General features: G+C 43.3%; 1 protein-coding gene across 1 annotated transcript in view; it reads left to right on the forward strand.

Annotated features, from left to right (window-relative positions):
• The window catches only part of LOC139266575 (collagen alpha-1(XXI) chain-like), a 463,005-nt gene that overhangs the window by 303,636 nt on the left and 139,684 nt on the right, over positions 1–19,685 (forward strand). The window contains exons 16-18 of the mRNA XM_070884170.1: positions 1,975–2,019; positions 5,763–5,816; positions 19,262–19,315. Coding sequence (XP_070740271.1) covers positions 1,975–2,019; positions 5,763–5,816; positions 19,262–19,315 — 153 coding nt within the window. The remainder of the gene's footprint in view (positions 1–1,974; positions 2,020–5,762; positions 5,817–19,261; positions 19,316–19,685) is intronic.

Raw genomic sequence — 19,685 nt, forward strand, 5'->3', positions numbered from 1 at the left:
TGAAAATCAGGATCTGAGTGTTGTGGCATCTCAGGCATGCAGCGGTCTTATTAAGCTTGCTGTTGTTGACAGAATACCTTGTTAACAACTCAGCATACTGCCAGCATGTAATGTGTGCAAGAGTCAGCAAATTAAACAGGGATCCATTTTGCTGATCCTTGCTCCATTAGCACTGCCCTTTTATTATATTAATTAAATCTGCAGTTGTTAATATACAATGAAAGATAGTAATGGTGCCTATGGTGATCTTTTTGACTATTGAATTTTCATTCTACCAATACTTGCACTGTTTTTCATTACTATAGTCACTTTCATTCATTAACTTTTTCCTCCTTAGAATTATGCAAATGAGTTGCCTTTTGAATAGTTCATATTTTTTACTTGTTTTGCTTTTTAAATTATTTCTGTTATCAGAACATGTAATGAATGTCATAAACAAAAATAGCCGTAAATACTGTCCGCAAGATCACAAGTGAACCGTCATTTACAAGACTGGAAAAACGTAAACACAATGTGGGCATGCAAAGAACAGCTCACAATTCAAACACTTACTGCAACTCAGGAGTATTTCAACATTTTTCCAGCTAAAAATGGTCGTTAAGCCTGCGAATTTTGGGTTGAGAACTCCCGTGTGCGCCGGACTCCATATAGGATCGAGCAACTTTTAGTCGTCTAGGGCAGTCGATTGAAAGCCTCATGTATATATTAAAATCAGGGTCTATGCCTGGTTAATGACTCATTTGCCAAATTGAATGGTGGGAACTCTGGATACGTTTATTCTTTAACACTGTCACAACCTGATTTTCTTCTCCCCCTCTTGCAAATAGAGACATTCCCTCAATCCATTACCAATCCTACTTCGTCACAACACATCAGCCTTCTTTGCTCTGGCATGACCATACAAGTAATCATTACCTGAATGAATAGTAACTTCCACTGCAAGCCTCTGGCAGGCACACAGAACTGGAGATTCTAGGCCATAGTTCTAATAAAATTCTCCTTTGTTGGGGAGCAAGGGGAGGAGGGACAGTGCTGAATCCCTGTTCTCCCAACCTCTCACAACAGGGCGGGACATAAAGTGAGAGTCAGAGATCTGTGGAGCAGTTATTCTGGCATGGGCCAGAGGTGAAGGCACGGTGGCTCTGCAAATGGTGTCTGGGCTTTGTTGTAAGTGTCACTGCTCTAGATCATTGGCAGCGTGGTAGCTTAAAGTTTGATATACCGATGATGCACAGTAATGAAACAAAGGTTTATGTCTGCACTTCATGCAACAAGTTCACAATCTGACTGGGATCAAGCAGAAACTATGCACTTCTACATATTAAACAAAGGATCTTCGAGGGAGAGTTCCACTGGACTGCTCTCATACATCTCTTGGACTAGAAATGATAAAGCAGATCATCTTTCCATCTCTTGGTCAATCTGTCTATCTGTCTTCAGTGTTCATACTGAGAGCAACTGAAAATGAACATGTGTGTTGTGTGAGAGTAGAAGAATATGATTAAAACATAGGGGGGAAATAAAAGTTTTACTGTCTCTCCAGGCTTCCCAGAAAAAAAATTCCAGAGACAGCAAGTATCAAGGGATCAATAACTCACTTTAAAATGCAAAGAGCATAGGATTTGCATTAAATGCACCATATGGAAAACCCAATAAAAGAACTTTAAGACAATTAAATGTTTTTGTCAAGGGAATCTAGCAGGAGACGGAGTTAATTTTTCCATTAAAATTAAAAATTTAGCAATTCATTGCTTCATGTCCTCTAGGAGAGAACTGAATCCATATGTTTCCTTTCCATCAAAGCGTAGTTTTAACCTATTTTTACCTAAATGCTATGCAACTTTTCCTTATTTTCAATGGTAATTTATTATTGTTTTTGTAGACAAAAGCAACAGAATGTCTGTATTGAACTTAACTTAAATCAATGCTCTATGGTATTATCAAAGAATAATTTTGTTGTATGTTTCATTATAGGGTATTCCTGGAATGCCAGGACATACTGGACCAATGGGACACAAGGTTTGTATATAACTTAAAATAGCAAGTATTTTTCTAACTTTTAATTAATATAAACTGATTACATCACAATTAATAATGTTACATTAGCAACCACTTTATTGGATTACTACATTAATATTTTAGAACAGTACAATGTTCATCTAAAACAAATTTTTCTCGAGAGATGTGACCATAGATGGATTAAGAGGAAGGTTGATTACAAACAAACACATTGAGCCAGTCCTTCCTAAATTATTTTTGCCTTGTACAAAGATGCAACATAACCACATCATCTAAAATATGTATGCAGTATTGTATTACAGCTACTCGTAACTGTACTACCATGATTAAATGTATCCAGTACCCCACAAGTCACTGGCATTAATGGATCAGTGGAGCAAAAATGAACTGATAGGTGGTCCCATATGTAATTACCTTCGTTCTTTTTTTTGTCCTTGTGTTCATTCTACATATTGTTTCTTTTGGAGTAGTGCTTTAATTTTTTTTTCTGTGTTGGGGGAACCAGCTGCAAATATTTGCACAGTCTACATAATACCCTATCTTAATTTCTGAAAGACAATTAAAAAAAATTCATTCACAAGATGTGGGCGTCGCTGGCAAGGCCAGCATTTATTCCCCATCCCTAATTGCCCTTAAGAAGGCAGTGATGAGTTGCCTTCTTGAACCGCTGCAATCCATATGGTGAAGTTACTCCGATAGTGCTGTTAGGAAGGGACTTCTAGGATTTTGACCTAGTGACGATGAAGGAACGGCGATGTATTTCCTTCTCGTAGAAGTCGCGGGTTTGGGAGGTGCTGTCAAAGAAACCTTGGCAAGTTGCTGCGGTACATCTTGTAGATGGTACACACTGCACCAGTAGTGCGCTGGTAGTGGAGGGAGTGAACATTTAAGGTGGTGGATGGGGTACCAATCAAGTGGGTTGCTTTGTCCTTAATGGTGTCGAGCTTCTTGAGTGTTGTTGGAGTTGCACGTATCCAGGCAAATGGAGAGTATTTCATGATACTCCTGGCTTATGCCTTGTAGATGATGGAAAGGCTTTGAGTAGTCAGGAGGTGAGACACTCACTGCAGAATACCTAGCCTCTGATCCCTTCTCTTGTAGCCACAGTATTTATATAGCTGGTCCAGTTAAGTTTTATGGTCAGTGGTGAGCCCCCAGGATGTTGAGGGTGGGGGATTTGGTGATGGTATTGCCGTTGAATGTCAAAGGGCGGTGGTTAGACTCTCTTCTTGGTGATAGTCATTGCCTGGCACTTGTGTGGCACAAATATTATTTTCCACTTATCAGCCCAAGCCTGAATGTCGTTCAGATAATGAAGCATGTAGCAAGACCTGATGAGTTGCAAATGGAACTGAATATTGTGTAATCATCAGTGAACATCCTTACTTCTGACCTTATGATGGAGGGAAGGTCATTGATGAAGCAGCTGAAGATGGTTGGGCCTAGCACACTGCCCTGATGTAAGATTTCTAAATCTCTGGCATTAAATTGACAGCATGACCAATTCTTTTAAAACAATTTGGAATACGTTTATTAAACACACACACATGCATATAGCCTATCGAAAACAACAGCAGTCTATTAGTATCCTACGGACTCTACTTAATTACAACAAGTAAGATAATGCGTTACAGATTTACAGAGACATATACTTCCCTCTGAGTCCAGCAAAGCAGCGGCCTTCTTCCTTGCTTCTTGGTCTGGTCCTGTAGAGAGGGAGGTTTCCTGCTTTGCCGCATGATCATCCGAAAATAGAGAGGCTTTGCACTTGTCTTTTTATTCTCTTAAGGGTCATTGTCTCTCAACATAAGTTGGTAAAGCCCCAGGATTGGGTCTTGGTTCCAGGTCAGTTCTTTATTGGCTTTCCTCACATATGTGACTGTCTGCAGGAATTGAAGCAGGTCCTTGATTAGGTTAATTGTTTTCCCATTAACACCTTTTCTAGTTTGATGAGTTTTGATGGGCCTGCCCACCCCAAAAGTCATATTTCTTTTGTTCCTTAAGCTCTGCCCCCAAGAGGAGACTTGAACTTGGATGCATCCATTTTGTCTCTTGAGTCACAGCCTGTCTGTATAATCTGCACTCTCGACATTTATACATGCACACACAATTCACCTTTATTACATACATTCCATATCAATTCTATCATTAGTATACATTTTTATTCTTACACTGAGGAACTCCAGCAGCAATAATCTAAGGTTGAGATGATTGGCTTCGAACAACCACAATCATCTTCCTTTGTGCTAGGTATGACTCCAGCCAGTGGAGAGTTTTCCCTCGATTCCCATTGACTTCAATTTTACCAGGGCTTTGATGCCACACTCGGTCAAATGCTGCCTTGATGTCAAGGGCAGTCACTCTCACCTCACATCTGGAATTCAGTCCATGTTTGGACCAAGGCTGTAATGAGGTCTGGAGCTGAGAGGTCCTGGCGGAACTCAAAATGCGCATTGGTGAGCAGGTTATTGGTGAGTAAGTGTCGCTTGATAGCACTGGCTAAAGGCAAACAAGGCTATCATTGCAGAAAATATATTTTATTAGTATATGTATATATGCAGCAACAGAAATAATCTGCTTGTAAGTCGACAGATACAGAAATGTACAGAAATCTAATTACAGCTGGACTGAAATCTGATAACCTCTTGGGATCCCTTCGTTGCCCCTTAGGGTTCAAAGATCTCAATTTTAAAATCTTCCAGGGGAACAATTTCTCTCCCCTCCCCCACTACTTTGTCTGTGTTTTAGACAGGGATAGCATGCCCAAAGTATGCCGTACTTGACCACATCTGAATTTATTATATCACATCATTAGCATGGGCTGATTGCACCCCTGGAACACACCCAATCCTTAGAATTAGGGATGGAAATACTGAACTAGCTGCCAGCTTCAGGTCTGCAGCTGTGGACCTGGTCACTGGCCTCAGGGAAAACAGCAACCAGCAGGCTTCCAGACTATAAGGCCCACAGAACAGTTGGAAGGGAAAGGTAGTATTGACTTTCTCAGACCTCCCTTGGTTTGTTACTTGCCATGGTCAGATCCTTCAGTGCGAAAGGCTTCCTGATTAGGATTACCATCCCTCCAGGATTGCACTAGAATCTCAAGGAATTAAAGACTAATCTCCAGGGCACTGCTGCGAGCAACTCGGGAGTAAAATTTACTTTGAGCACTTTTGGTCATTGGTTATAAAAACATTGGACATGGGAAAATGGCTGTTTGACTGACAGTCAAGAATCGGGTCATGAAGAGTCTGCTCACCTTCCATTTGTTGTGGGAAGGCAGGACATTGTGAGTATGGACACGTTGGCCCCCAATGTCAGATGCGAGGGCAGGGCAGTTGGAGGCAGGAGGTCATGTGATGACACCACGTGGAATATGTTCAACTAGAGTTGGCAATCCTATTCCAGGTGCAAGGCCCAATGTCCTCTTCTTCTGCCACTCCTCAAAATGAGAGCCCTCCAATTAACTTTTAGAAAAATGAGACAGGAGCGCTGTGCAGATTGGAAGGAGGCTGCAGGTGAGATTCTTTCCTTACCCCTTATGTTTTTAGGAGGACATGTGGGCCTAAAAAAATGTTGGCTGCTGTCGAGACTGTCAGCCAGGAAAAGAGCTGTAGGTCTCACACTTCAAAAGGAGCAGGGATACCTGTTGAGTGACAACAGCTGCAGTTTTAGATGAGTGTAATTATAATAATTTATATAAAATATTTTGTGTAACTAATTTTTTGCATGATATATTACAGGGTGAAGATGGAACTCCTGGGGAAAAAGGAGATAGGGGGCCTCACGGTAAAATGGTAGGTTGTCTTATATTAAATATGTACAACATGGATTCTAATTACATAAAATCCAAAAAGATGAATATCAACTAATGGCTATTTAAGGAAATTTGAAGACATGTAATTTTGTTTATGCATTATAACTTACAAAACTCGTGTTTTATTCGTATTATTGTTACATAAGTATTTTGTCATTTTGACAAGAAAAAATAAAAATATTTCCATGTCAAAACTTTTATACTATAAAACAATTGCTCAGGAAGATCCAATCAAGTTGCACATGTTTGACAAAGATATTGGAAGCATGTCACAAAACTAGTAACAGGTAATTCAGAGTACAGTAAGTACTATCTACTTTCACCAACTCACAGTAGGCTGAATTCTCCTCCTATTGGAGGGTTCGAGGCAGAACGGGTTTATAGCCCATCAATGTGCTAACATGCTACAATTCCATCCCAGGACCTTCGTCTGCTGTGCAGACAAGCTTGGAATAGTAATAAATACAGAAAATGCTGGATATACTCAGCAGGTCAGAAAGCATCTGTGGCAAGAGAAACAAAGTTAGCATGGGGGGATGAGGGGCAAGCAGCCAACCCGCTCCCAGGAGGCGGGTTAGCACTTTCAATATTATAATGATGCTGCGTGCCTCATTTTGAAGCACCATTTTAAATTGAACTCTGTGTCAGCTAAAGGAAGTCGAGGACTGGTGGAACCAGGAAGTAAGTGCCTTTCCACTTACCTGCTGCATCCAGAATACCTGCCTCAACAACCCTCCACAGCATTTGTAACAAGATAGATGAATTGTGGCACAAATAGAAAAAAAATGGGTATGATGTGGTAGCCATTACAGAGACATAGTTGCAAGGGGATCAAGGCTAGGAACTGAATAGTCAGCGGTATTTGACATTTCGGAAGGATAAGCAGAAAGCAAAAGGAGGTGGTAGGGCTCTGTTAATAAAGGATGAGATCAGTGCAGTAATGAGAAATGATATTGGCTCAGAAGATCAAGGTGCAGATCAGTTTGGGTAGAGATAATAAATAATAAGGGAAATAAGTCACTGGTGGTAGGAGTCTATAGGCCCCTGAATAGTAGCTATACTGTAGGGCAGAGTATAAATCAAGAAATAATGGAGGCTTGTAAGAAAGGTACTGCAATGATCATGGGCGATTTTAATCTTCATATAGATTGGACAAATCAAATTGGCAAAAGTGGCCTTGAGGAAGAGTTCATAGAATGTATTTGGGATGGTTTCTCAGAACAATGCATTATGGAACCAACCAGGGAGCAGATTATTTGATCTGGTAATGTGTAATGAGATAAGATTAATCTAGAAAAGAGTGATCCGAGCATGTTAGAATTTCAAATTCAGTTTGAGTGTGAGAAACTTGGGTCTCAAACTAGTGTCCTGAACATAAATAAAGGCAATTACAAAGGTATGACGACAGAGATGTCTAAAGTGGACTGGGAAAATAGATTAAATGGTAAGACAGTAGATAAGCAGTGGCTGACATTTAAGGAGCTATTTCATAACTCTCCGCAAAGATATATTCCAGTGAGAAAGACTCTAAGCGAAGGATGAACCATCCGTGGCTAACTAAAGAAGTTAAGGATGGTATCAAATTGAAAACAATGGCAAACAATGTTGCAAAGATTAGTAGTGGGTCAGAGGATTGGGAAATTTTTAGAAACCAGCAAAGGACGACTAAAAAATAATAAAGAGAGAGAAGATAGATTATGAGAGTAAACTAGCAAGAAATATAAAAACAGACACTAAGAGCTTCTACAGGTATATAACAAGGAAGAGAGTAGCTAAAGTAAACATTGGTCCCTTGGAGGATGAGACTGGGGAATTAATAATGGGAAATAGGGAAATAGCAGAGACTTTGAACAAATATTTTGTATCGGTCTTCACAGTAGAAGACACTAAAAGCATCCCAATAATAGATAGTCAAGGGGCTATAAGGAGGGGGAACATAAAATAATCACTAGAGTAAAAGTATTGTGTTCCTAACACAGATGAGACTGCACACAGGGAGGTTAAAGTAACAGCGACCTCAGTCTTTATTAAGACACTCCAGAGTGAGTAACAGGCCTTAGGGGCCAGCTTATATACACTGCTCCCAAGGGATACTGGGATCCCTTGGGACTTCAGGGAATGCACTCCCTGGAGGCGGAACATGGGAGTGCATGCTTTACAGATACACAACATCACTCCGCCACCGCCCCCCCCTGCAAAGTCAAAGTGAGAACTATTTACAAGGTGAGGCGGTCGGGAGCCTTTCTTTCCCTGGTGGACCGCCTCGGTACAAGTGTCTGTTCTGGTGTGTTGGCTGTGCCCTCGCTGGGCTGGTGTGCTGTTGGCCCTGCAGGGCTGCTGGGTGAGCCTGGCCTTGCTGGACTGCTGGGCATGATGGGTTCGATTTCCTGGTCTGGCATGGTGTCGTTGATCCTTTGGGTGTGTGTTGTCAGCTCGAAAAAGGTGGTGTCTGCTGTGGGTTGTTCAGGGCAGTCTGTGAACCGCAGCCTCATTTGGTCCAGGTGCTTTCTGCAAATTTGTCCATTGCCTAGTTTGACTACAAACAACCTATCTTCTTTAGCTATAACCGTGTCCGCGATCCACTTGGGACCATGTCCATAGTTTAGCATATACACAGGGTCATTCAGATCAATTTCCCGTGACACAGTGGCGCGACCATCGTTTACATTTTGTTGCTGCCGCCTGCTCTCTACCTGATCATGCAGGTTGGGGTGAACCAGCTAGAATCTGGTTTTAAGTGTCCTTTTCATGAGTAGCTCAGCCGGGGGCACCCCTGTGAGCAGTACTCGGGACAGGCAGGTTTGGAGTGAGCCTTCTGTGACTCATTTAAGGCTCTGTTTGATTGTTTGTACTGCCGCACTGCCTGCCCATTGGAGGCTGGTTTAAACCGGGCCGAGGTGACATGTTTGATCCCATTGCGGGTCATGAATTCTTTAAATTCGGCACTGGTGAAACATGGCCCGTTGTCACTGACAAGCATGTCAGGCAGGCTGTGGGTACAAACATGGCCCTCAGGCTTTCAATGGTGGCGGTGGTGGTGCTTCCCGACATTATTTCACATTCAATCCATTTTGAAAAAGCATCCACCATCACCAGGAACATTTTACCGAGAAACGGTTCCGCATAGTCGACATGGATCCTCGACCATGCTCTGGGGGCCCAGGACCACAAACTTAGTGGTGCTTCTCTGGGCGCGTTGCTGAACTGAGCACACACGCTGCATAGCCATACAAAGGACACTAAGTCAGAGTCGATACCGGGCCACCACACGTGTGATCTGGCTATCGCTTTCATCATTACTGTACCCGGGTGTGTGCTGTGGTGACCGAGATAAACGTCTCTCTGCCCTTTTTGAGTAGCACTATGCGTTACCCCACAACAGGCAGTCTGCCTGAATGGACAGCTCATCCTTTCAGCGCTGGAACGGCTTGATTAGCTCTTGCATTTCAACGGAGATGCTGGCCCAGCTCCCATGCAGTTTACAGTATTTTACTAGGGACAGCAGAGGATCTTGGCTGGTCCAAGTCCTAATCTGGCGGGCCATGACAGGTGATTTATCATTTTCAAACACTTCCATGACCATCAACAAGTTTGCAGACCGCGCCATTTCAATCCCCGTGGTAGCCGACTGAGAGCATCCGCACAGTTCTCGGTGTCTGGCCTGTGGCGGATGGTATAGTTATACGTTGATAGCGCGAATGCCCACCTTTGTATGCAGGCTGAGGCATTAGTATTTATCCCCTTGTTTTGAGCAAACAAGGATATGAGGGGCTTGTGATCGGTTTCCAGCTCAAATTTGAGGCCAAACAGGTACTGATGCATTTTCTTTACCCCGAACACACATGCTAATGCCTCTTTCGCTATCATGCTGTCGGCCCTCTTGGCCTTAGACAAACTCCTGGAGGCAAACTTCCCCGCAACGTTAGCTTGTTGTAATACACACCCGACTCCGTACGACGACGCGTCACATGCTAGCACAAGTCCTTTACACGGGTTATACAATACAAGCAGCTAGTTGGATAATAAAATGTTTCTGGCTTTCTCAAAAGCAATTACTTGGTTTTTTCCCCATACCCAGTTCTCACCTTTACGCAATAACACATGTAGGGGCTCGAAGAGGGTGCTTCACCCCGGTAGGAAGTTACCAAAATAGTTGAGGAGTCCCAGGAACGACCGTAGCTCCATGACGTTCTGTGGCCTGGGCGTGTTCCTGATAGCCTCTGTCTTGGCGTCTGTGGGCCGAATGCCGTCTGCAGTGATCTTTCTCCCCAAAAACTCCACTTCTGTTGCCATGAAGACGCAGTTCGACCTCTTCAGCCGCAGCCCTACGCGATCCAGTCGCTGGAGGATCTTCTCCAGGTTTTGTGGATGCTCGACGGTGTCCCGACCCGGGACCAATATGTCGTCCTGAAAAACCACCATGTGTGGTACCGACTTGAGTAGGCTCTCCATGTTTCTCTGGAAGATCGCTGCAGCTGACCGAATTCCAAATGGGCATCTGTTGTAGATGAACAGTCCCTTGTGCGTATTGATGTAGGTGAGGCCCTTTGAAGACTCCTCCAGCTCCTGCGTCATGTAGGCTGAAGTCAATTCGAGCTTGGTGAATGTCTTGCCTCCTGCCAGCGTCGCAAATAGGTCGTCTGCCTTAGGTAGCGGGTATTGGCCCTGTAGCGAGAAACGATTAACAGTTACTTTATAATCGCTGCAATTCCTGACCATGCCATCACTTTTGAGTACTGGAACAATCGGGCTATCCCACTCGCTGAATTCCACTGGGGAGATGATGCCCTCGCGTTGCAGCCTGTCCAGCTCGATTTCCACTCTCTCCCTCATCATGTGAGGTACCACTCGCGCCTTGCCTCTGGGACCAAATGGATCCGCACCTTTGACCCGGAAAAGTTTCCAATGCCTGGCTCAAAAAGGGAAGGAAGTTTGTTAGGAACCTAGGTACATGAGGCCTCATCAACAAGTGATAGCGCTTGGATGTCATCCCAGTTCCAGCGGATTTTGCCCAGCCAGCTCCTTCCAAGCAATGTGGGGCCATCGCCCAGCACAATCCAGAGTGGCAGTTCGTGCACCGTGCCCTCGTAGGTGACCTTGACCATGCGCTGCCCAGGACAGTGATGAGCTCTTTGGTGTATGTTCTCAGTTTCGTGTGGATGGGGCTCAGGGCTGATCTGAGTGCCTTGTTGCACCACAGTCTCTCAAACATCTTTTTACTCATGATGGATTGGCTAGCGCCAGTGTCCAGTTCCATGGCTACGGGTAAGCTATTCAATTTTACATTTAGCCTTATAGGTGGACATTTCATCTAAAATGTGTGCACCTCATGTACTTCAGCATCTGCCTCCTCTCTCTGAGGCTCGAAATTGCTTTGATCCACCAAGGACCAATCTTCCTCTGCCACGTGGTGGTTAGCAGGTTTTGCAGAGCTTGTAGCTCGTCTGCAAGCTCGTTGGAGGTGCCCCATTGTTCCACAGCTCTTGCAAACATACCCTTTGAAGTGGCATGAATAGGCTGAATGGGCGCCTCCACAACGCCAACAAGGTGTGAACTGCCTTGCATTCATCCTTTGTTGCGGACTCTGAGTCATCTGGGTCACCTGAGGCCTGCTGGCAGTTGCAGATTCGTGGGTTCTGCCCTGCACATTTCTGCTCGCAAACACAGTTCCAGTTAATTTATGAACATTGCTAGCACTTGTGTGCAGAGAGATTTGTTTGGTGTTATCACGGGAGGACATAAACGCCTGTGCTATCGCAATGGCCTTACTGAGGGTCGGTGTCTCTACAGTCAAAAGTTTTCGTAGGGTGGTGTCGTGGCCAATGCCCAGTACAAAAAATTCTCTGAGTATCTGCTCCAGGTAGCCATCAAACTCACATTGTCCTGCAAGTCGCCTTAGCTCGGCGACATATCTCGCCACTTCCTGACCTTCAGATCGCTGGCACGTGTAGAACCGATACCTCGCCATCAGCACGTTCTCCCTCAGGTTAAGATGCTCCCGAACCAGTGTACACAGCTCCTCATACGACTTATCTGTGCGTTTCACCGGAGCCAGAAGATTCTTCATGAGGCTGTCGGTCAGTGCCTCGCAGACTGTGAGGAGGACTGCTCTCCTTTTTGCAGCACTTCCTTCTCCGTCCAGCTCGTTGGCTACAAAGTACTGGTCTAGCCGTTCGACCTAGGCTTTCCAGTCCTCACTCTCCGAGAACGTCTCCAGGATGCCCACAGTTTGCTGCATCTTTGAGTTGGATTTGTATACTCATCGCCAGTTATTGTGTTCCTCACACTGATGAGACTGCACACAGGGAGGTTAAAGTAACAGTGACCTCAGTCTTTGTTAAGACACTCCAGAGTGAGTAGCAGGCCTTCGGGGCCGGCTTATATACAATGCTCCCAAGGGATGCTGGGATCCCTTTGGACTTCAGGGGATGCGCTCCCTGGTGGCGGAACATGGGAGTGCATGCTTTACAGATACACAGTAAAAATTACTAGGAAATCTAATGGGACTGAAGGTGGAATAGTCCCCTGGACCTGATGGCCTGCATCCTAGGGTCTTAATAGAAGTGGCTGCAGAGATAATGGATGCATTAGTTGTAATCTACCAAAATTCCCTGGTTCTGGAGAGGTCCCAGCGGATTGGAAAACCGCAAGTGTAACGCCCCTATTTAAGAAGGGAGGGAGACAGAAAGCAGGAAACTCTGGAACAGTTAGCCTAACATCTGTCGTTGGGAAAATGCTGGAGTCCATTATTAAGGAAGTAGCAGGACATTTGGAAAATCATAAAACCGTCAAGTAGAGTCAGCATGGTTTTATGAAAGGGAAATTTGCTGGCATTCTTTGAGGGTGTAATGAGCAGGGTGGATAAAGGGGAACCAGTAGATGTAGTGTATTTGGATTTCCAGAAGACATTCGATAAGATGCCACATAAAAGGTTACTGCATAAGATAAGAGCTCACGGGGTTGGGGATAATATATTAGCATTGATAGAGGATTGGCTAACTGACAGAAAACAGAGAGTCGGGATAAATGGGTCATTTTCAGGTTGGCAAACTGTAACTAGTAGGGTATCACAGTGATCAGTGTTGGGACCTCAACTATTTACACTCTATATTAATGATTTAGATGAAGTGACCGAGTGTAATGTAGCCAAATTTGCTGATGACACAAAGATAGGTGGGAAAGCAAGTTGTTAGGAGGACACAAAGAATCTGCAAAGGGATATAGATAGGCTAAGTGAGTGAGCAAAAATTTGGCAGATTCGGAAACATACATGATTAAATATTTAATTTGATGGTTTGGTGTGTAATGTGCTTAAGAGGATTTGATGAATGTCAGTAAAAAAATGTCAGGATATGACTTATTATTGGCTACAATAGAAATGTTGTGCCAACACATGAAGTGTGATGCAACCATTCCTGTGTGTATTTCTCCCTTGTTAATGTTATGATAATGTACAATTATTAATTTTTCCTTTGGAATGGGACTCCGTATCATTAATGTTTATTGTGTACCTGTACTTTGAATTTTTTTTATCTGCAACCACAATTTGGCAAGATCCTATGGCAGACTGGTCAGAAAAGTAAAAGTGGGGACAAAATTGCCTTGCGTCGCTGATTGCGGGTGGTAACTTGCTGGGGCCACATACAGATTTTCATCTGCAATTCTTCTGACTTCATAGCAGATCTAATGCAGAAGTACAAATGGCTCAGCAAAACCATACATTTATCGCGAGCTCGCAATAGATAAGAATATTTCTTAAGGGAATCAAGTGTTATGGGGTGCGGGCAGGGAAGTGGAGTTGAGGCCAAGATCAGATCAGCAATGATCTTATTGAATGGCGGAGCAGGCTCGAGGGACCAAATGGCCTACTCCTGCTCCTATTTCTTATGTTCTTATGTTAAGGAGTGTGAGGTTGCACATTTGGGGAGGGCTAATAAGGTAAAGGAATACACAATAAATGGTAGGGTACTGAGAAGTGTACAGGAATAGAGGGGCATTGGCGTGCATGTCCACAGATCCCTGAAGGTAGCAGGACAGGTAGATAAGATAGTTAAGAAGGCATACGGGATATGTTCCTTTATTATTTTCAATTGGAATCAATTATTAAAGATGTAATAGCAATGCATTTGGAAAGCAGTGACAGGATCGGTCCAAGTCAGCATGGATTTATGAAAGGGAAATCATGCTTGACAAATCTTCTAGAATTTTTTGAGGATGTAACTAGTAGAGTGGACAAGGGGGAGCCAGTGGATGTGGTGTATTTAGACTTTCAAAAGGCTTTTGACAAGGTCCCACACAAGAGATTAGTGTGCAAAATTAAAGCACATGGTATTGGGGATAATGTATTGACGTGGATAGAGAACTGGTTGGCAGACAGGAAGCAAAGAGTAGGAATAAACATGTCCTTTTCAGTATGGCAGGCAGTGAATAGTGGGGTATCGCAAGGTTCAGTGCTGGGACCCCAGCTATTTACAATATACATTAATGATTTAGACAATGGAATTAATATAATATCTCCAAGTTTGCAGATGACACTAAGCTGGATGGCATTGTGAGTTGTGAGGAGGTTGCTAAGAGGCTGTAGGGTGATTTGGACAGGTTAGGTGAGTGGGCAAATACATGGCAGATGCGGTATAATGTAGATAAATGCGAGGTTGTCCACTTTGATGGAAAAAACAGGAAGGCAGATTATTATCTGAATGGTGACAGATTAGTAAAAGGGGAGGTGCAATGAGACCTGGGTGTCATGGTACATCAGTCATTGAAAGTTGGCATACAGGTACAGCAGGCGGTGTAGAAGACAAATGGCATGTTGGCCTTCATAGCGAGAGGGTTTGATTATAGGAGCAGGGAGGTCTTACTACAGTTGTACAGGGCCTTGGTGAGGCCACACCTTGAATATTGTGTACAGTTTTGGTCTCCTAATCTGAGGAAGGACGTTCTTGCTATTGAGGGAGTGCAGCGAAGGTTCACCAGACTGATTCCCAGGATGGCAGGACTGCATATGACATATGACATATGATCGATTAGGCTTATATTCAATGGAATTTAGAAGAATGAGAGGGAATTTCATAGAAACATATAAAATTCTGATGGGATTGGACAGGTTAGATGCAGGAAGAATGTTCCCGATATTGGGGAAGTCCAGAACTAGGGGTCACAGTCTAAGGATAAGGGGTAAGCCATGTAGGACCAAGATGAGGAGAAGCTACTTCACTCAGAGAATTGTGAGCATGTGGAATTCTCTACCACAGAAAGTTGTTGATGCCAGTTCGTTAGATATATTCAAAAGGGAGTTAGATGTGGCCCTTACGGCTAAAGGGATCAAGACGTATGGGGAGAAAGCAGGAATGGGGTACTGAAGTGCATGATCAGCCATGATAATATTGAATGTTGGTGCAGGCTCGAAGGGCCGAATGGCCTATTCCTGCACATACTTTCTATGTTTCTATGTTAGCCGAAGCATAGAATATAAGAGCAAGGAGGTTATGCTTGAACTGTATAAAACACTAGTTGGGCCACAGCTCGAGTACTGCCTACAGTTTTGGTCACAACATTACAGGAATGATTGCACTCGAGCAGGTACAGAGAAGATTTACGAAGATATTGCCAGGACTGGAGAATTTTAGCTATGAGGAAAGAATGGATAGGCTGGAGTTATTTTCTTTGGAACAGAGGAGGGTGAGTGAGGTGCTAATTGAGGTGTTTAAAATTATGAGGGGCCCAGATAGGGTGGATAGGAAGGACCTATTTCCCTTAACAGAGAGGTCAATAACAATGGAGGCATAGAGTTAAAGAAAGTAGAAGGATTAGAGGGGAGTTAAGAACTTATTTCACACAGAGGGGGCCTGAAAGGGTGGTAGAGGCAGAAACCCTCACCATATTTAAATAGTACTTGGATATGCACTTGAAGTGCCATAATCTATAAGGCTTCGGACCAAGAGCTGAAAGTGAGATTAGGTTCAATAGCTCGTATTTTGGCCACACAGATACGATGGGCCGAATGGCCTCCAATTGTGCCAAAGGTTTCTATGATTCTATGGCATCTATGATTCTATGACTGACAGCTGTTAATAGTTCAGCAAAACCCGATAGCAAAACTTGTTGACGGTGGAACTGGAAGTCACTGAGATCAATTTTAACCTTACCCACCCAACAGAAACCGGTGGGTAGTTAGAAATGAGCAGATTATGAGCAGCCTCCAACTGCCCAAACTTGCTCTTCCGCCCACCGCCAGCTGCTGTTTTAGCCCTCATTTCAGACAAACAGCTGGCTGGCAGCATGTGGATGAGGCCTAAAATTAGAAACTGGGCGCCACCCAACACCCACTCGAAACCCACTTGGGGTTAACATCAACTCCAAGGAGTGTGAACCTTGACTTGAGCTTTAGTCCTGCATAGGAAAAGTACAGAAAGATAGAGGAAGCCAGCCTGAACAACCCTGTCGCACATACCTTTGTTCAAGGGAGTTGCCAGCAATTCAATCACTGCATCTTTTGATGGTAGTAACCATCGATAGACGTGAGCCTGCAATTACCCAGTGGGTTAGTCAAAGCCTAGAACTAAGAGACCAGAGGGTAATGAACTATATTATGTTATAAAGTAAAGTATAAGAATGTATGATACTGTATGAAGTAAATTGTACTACACTTACTGGATGAAATAAAGTAGGCCAGTATCGATTCTGAACTGGCTGTTAATGAAATTATTGTTCTTTAAAGTTACCACCACATGGTATGACCAGTAGGTTAACAGATTATAAAATATTTTCTGCTTTATATGAATATATTTCTTTAAATGTTGCAAGATCAGATAGTATGATATATTAGCTGTAATTAAATACATTATTATCAAGTTTAAGATGAAACATAAAACTGACTGCAAAAGCTTCAATAGATATGTGAAGAGAAAAAGATTAGTGAAGACAAACATAGGTCCTTTGCAGTCAGATTCAGGTGAATTTATAATGGGGAACAAAGAAATGGCAGACCAGTTGAACAAATACTTTGATTCTCTCTTCACGAAGGAAGACACAAATAACCTTCCGGAAATACTAAGAGACCGAGGGTCTAGTGAGAAGGAGGAACTGAAGGAAATCCTTATTAGACGGGAAATTGTGTTGGGGAAATTGATGGGATTGAAGGCCGATAAATCCCCGGGGCCTGATAGTCTGCATCCCGGAGTACTTAAGGAAGTGGCCCTAGAAATAGTGGATGCATTGGTGATCATTTTCCAACAGTCTATCGACTCTGGATCAGTTCCTATGGGCGGGAGGATAGCTAACATAACACCACTTTTTAAAATAGGAGGGAGAGAGAAAACGGGTAATTATAGACTGGTTAGCCTGTCATCAGTAGTGGGGAAAATGTTGGAATCAATTATTAAAGATGAAATAGCAGAGCATTTGGAAAGCAGTGACAGGATCAGTCCAAGTCAGCATGGATTTATGAAAGGGAAATCATGCTTGAAAAATCTTCTAGAATTTTTTGAGGATGTAACTAGTAGAGTGGATAAGGGAGAACCAGTGGATATGGTGTATTTGGACTTTCAAAAGGCTTTTGACAAGGTCCCACACAAGAGATTGGTGTGCAAAATTAAAGCACATGGTATTGGGGATAATGCACTGACGTGGATAGAGAACTGGTTGGCAGACAGGATGCAGAGAGTCGGGATCAACGGGTCATTTTCAGAATGGCAGGCAGTGACTAGCAGGTGCCACAGGGCTCAGTGCTGGGACCCCAGCTATTTACAATTAACATCAATGATTTGGATGAAGGAATTGAGTGTAATATCTCCAAGTTTGCAGATGACACTAAGCTGGGTGGTGGTGTGAGCTGTGAGGAGGATGCTAAGAGGCTGCAGGGTGATTTGGACAGGTTAGGTGAGTGGGCAAATGCATGGCAGATGCAGCATAATGTGGATGAATGTGAGGTTGTCCACTTTGGTGGCAAAAACACGAAGGCAGAATATTATCTGAATGGCGGCAGATTAGGAAAAGGGGAGGTGCAATGAGACCTGGGTGTCATGGTACATCAGTCATTGAAAGTTGGCATGCAGGTACAGCAGGCGCTGAAGAAGGCCAATGGTATGTTGGCCTTCATAGCTCGGAGATTTGACGATAGGAGCAGGGAGGTCTTACTGCAGTTGTACAGGGCCTTGGTGAGGCCTCACCTGGAATATTGTGTTCAGTTTTGGTCTCCTAATCTGAGGAAGGACGTTCTTGCTATTGAAGGAATGCAGCGTAGATTCACCAGACTGATTCCCGGGATGGCAGGACTGACATATGAGGAGAGACTGGATCGACTGGGCCTGTATTCACTGGAGTTTAGAAGGATGAGAGGGGATCTCATAGAAACATATAAAATTCTGACGGGACTGGACAGGTTAGATGCAGGAAGAATGTTCCCGATGATGGGGAATTCCAGATCCAGGGGACACAGTCTAAGGATAAGTGGTAAGCCATTTAGGACTGAGATGAGGAGAAACTTCTTCACTCAGAGAGTTGTTAACCTGTGGAATTCTCTACCGCAGAGAGTTGTTGATTCCAGTTCATTGGATATATTCAAGAGGGAGTTAGATATGGCCCTTACGGCTAAAGGGATCAAGAGGTATGGAGAGAAAGCGGGAAAGGGGTACTGAGGTGAATGATCAGCCATGATCTTATTGAATGGTGGTGCAGGCTCGAAGGGCCGATTGGACTACTCCTGCACCTATTTCCTATGTTTTTATGTTTCTATAATCCTATAGTTTGCAGTCCTTTTGAAAGTTTTTGCCACATGACTGCTTTTTGGCAAATTGCATTGAGGATTCCAAATTAAGGATAGTTTAGATAGATGAATTAGTAAATGAACAGACAAATTAGATGCACTATTTAGTCACCCGGGTGGTTACACTTTGGGAGCTAAGGGAAGTCTTTCGGTCAAGTGGCATTAGAGGGCAGAGAATAATTGAACCCACACTGACACCATTCAGTTAGTGATGTTACATTAAATTGACTTGATATTCTTATTTGTAGTTGAATGGTAAAATCTGAGGCAATTTGGAAGGCAGAGCATTCAAGTTTTTCTGCAGTAGGGTCTGAGGAGCTGGGAGTTGCAAAACTGAAGTGCTGAAGTGGCAGGAGGATGTAATTACAGCATAACAAGTTTATGTAGTCAGTTTCCATTATAAGTGTGGATGTAAAAATTTATTGTGGAAAAAGTTGACCCAGAACTGCAATATAAAACATAACAAGATGTAAGATTTTGTGAGCAGGAAGTGCATTCAGATATACAATTATATATATATTACATAGATCGAACTTTAAATTATGCTATGCAAATATTAGGAACAAATGCTTATTAAAATAAATGGATCGATCCAGTTTATATTTACGTTTTTTTCTCATTTCAGTAATAAATGTTCCTTTTTTTTTCTTTTGGATTAGGGTGAAATGGGACTGCCGGGTGTATCTGGTTCACAAGGACAACCAGGATCCAAGGTACTGTATATAAAGATACTTTCAATCCAAAAGACAAGGGGCTCAATTTTCCCCAATGCCATTTTTTGGCATATTTCAAGAGTTATGTCCGTTTTTTGGGGGCCCAACTACAAAAAAAACTTGAAAGTTTCCCCATTCTAATTTTTGAAATTGGCGCCACGCAGCCTTCAGGGGGCTGGAGCTTAATATCTGCGCCAAAAAAGGATGTCCCCCCTTCTGCGCATGCGCAAAAAAAAAATGGTTTTTTGTGTGACTGCTATGGGCCCGCATGTCCTATACACCTCCCAGTCTGCATTCAGCTATTTTTAAAGAGCCAGTTGTGTGTGAGAACTTAAAATCGGATCTGCAATATGCAACGCGGCTCAAGGAC

Source organism: Pristiophorus japonicus, chromosome 7, assembly GCF_044704955.1.
Source record: "Pristiophorus japonicus isolate sPriJap1 chromosome 7, sPriJap1.hap1, whole genome shotgun sequence".
NCBI lineage: Eukaryota > Metazoa > Chordata > Chondrichthyes > Pristiophoridae > Pristiophorus > Pristiophorus japonicus.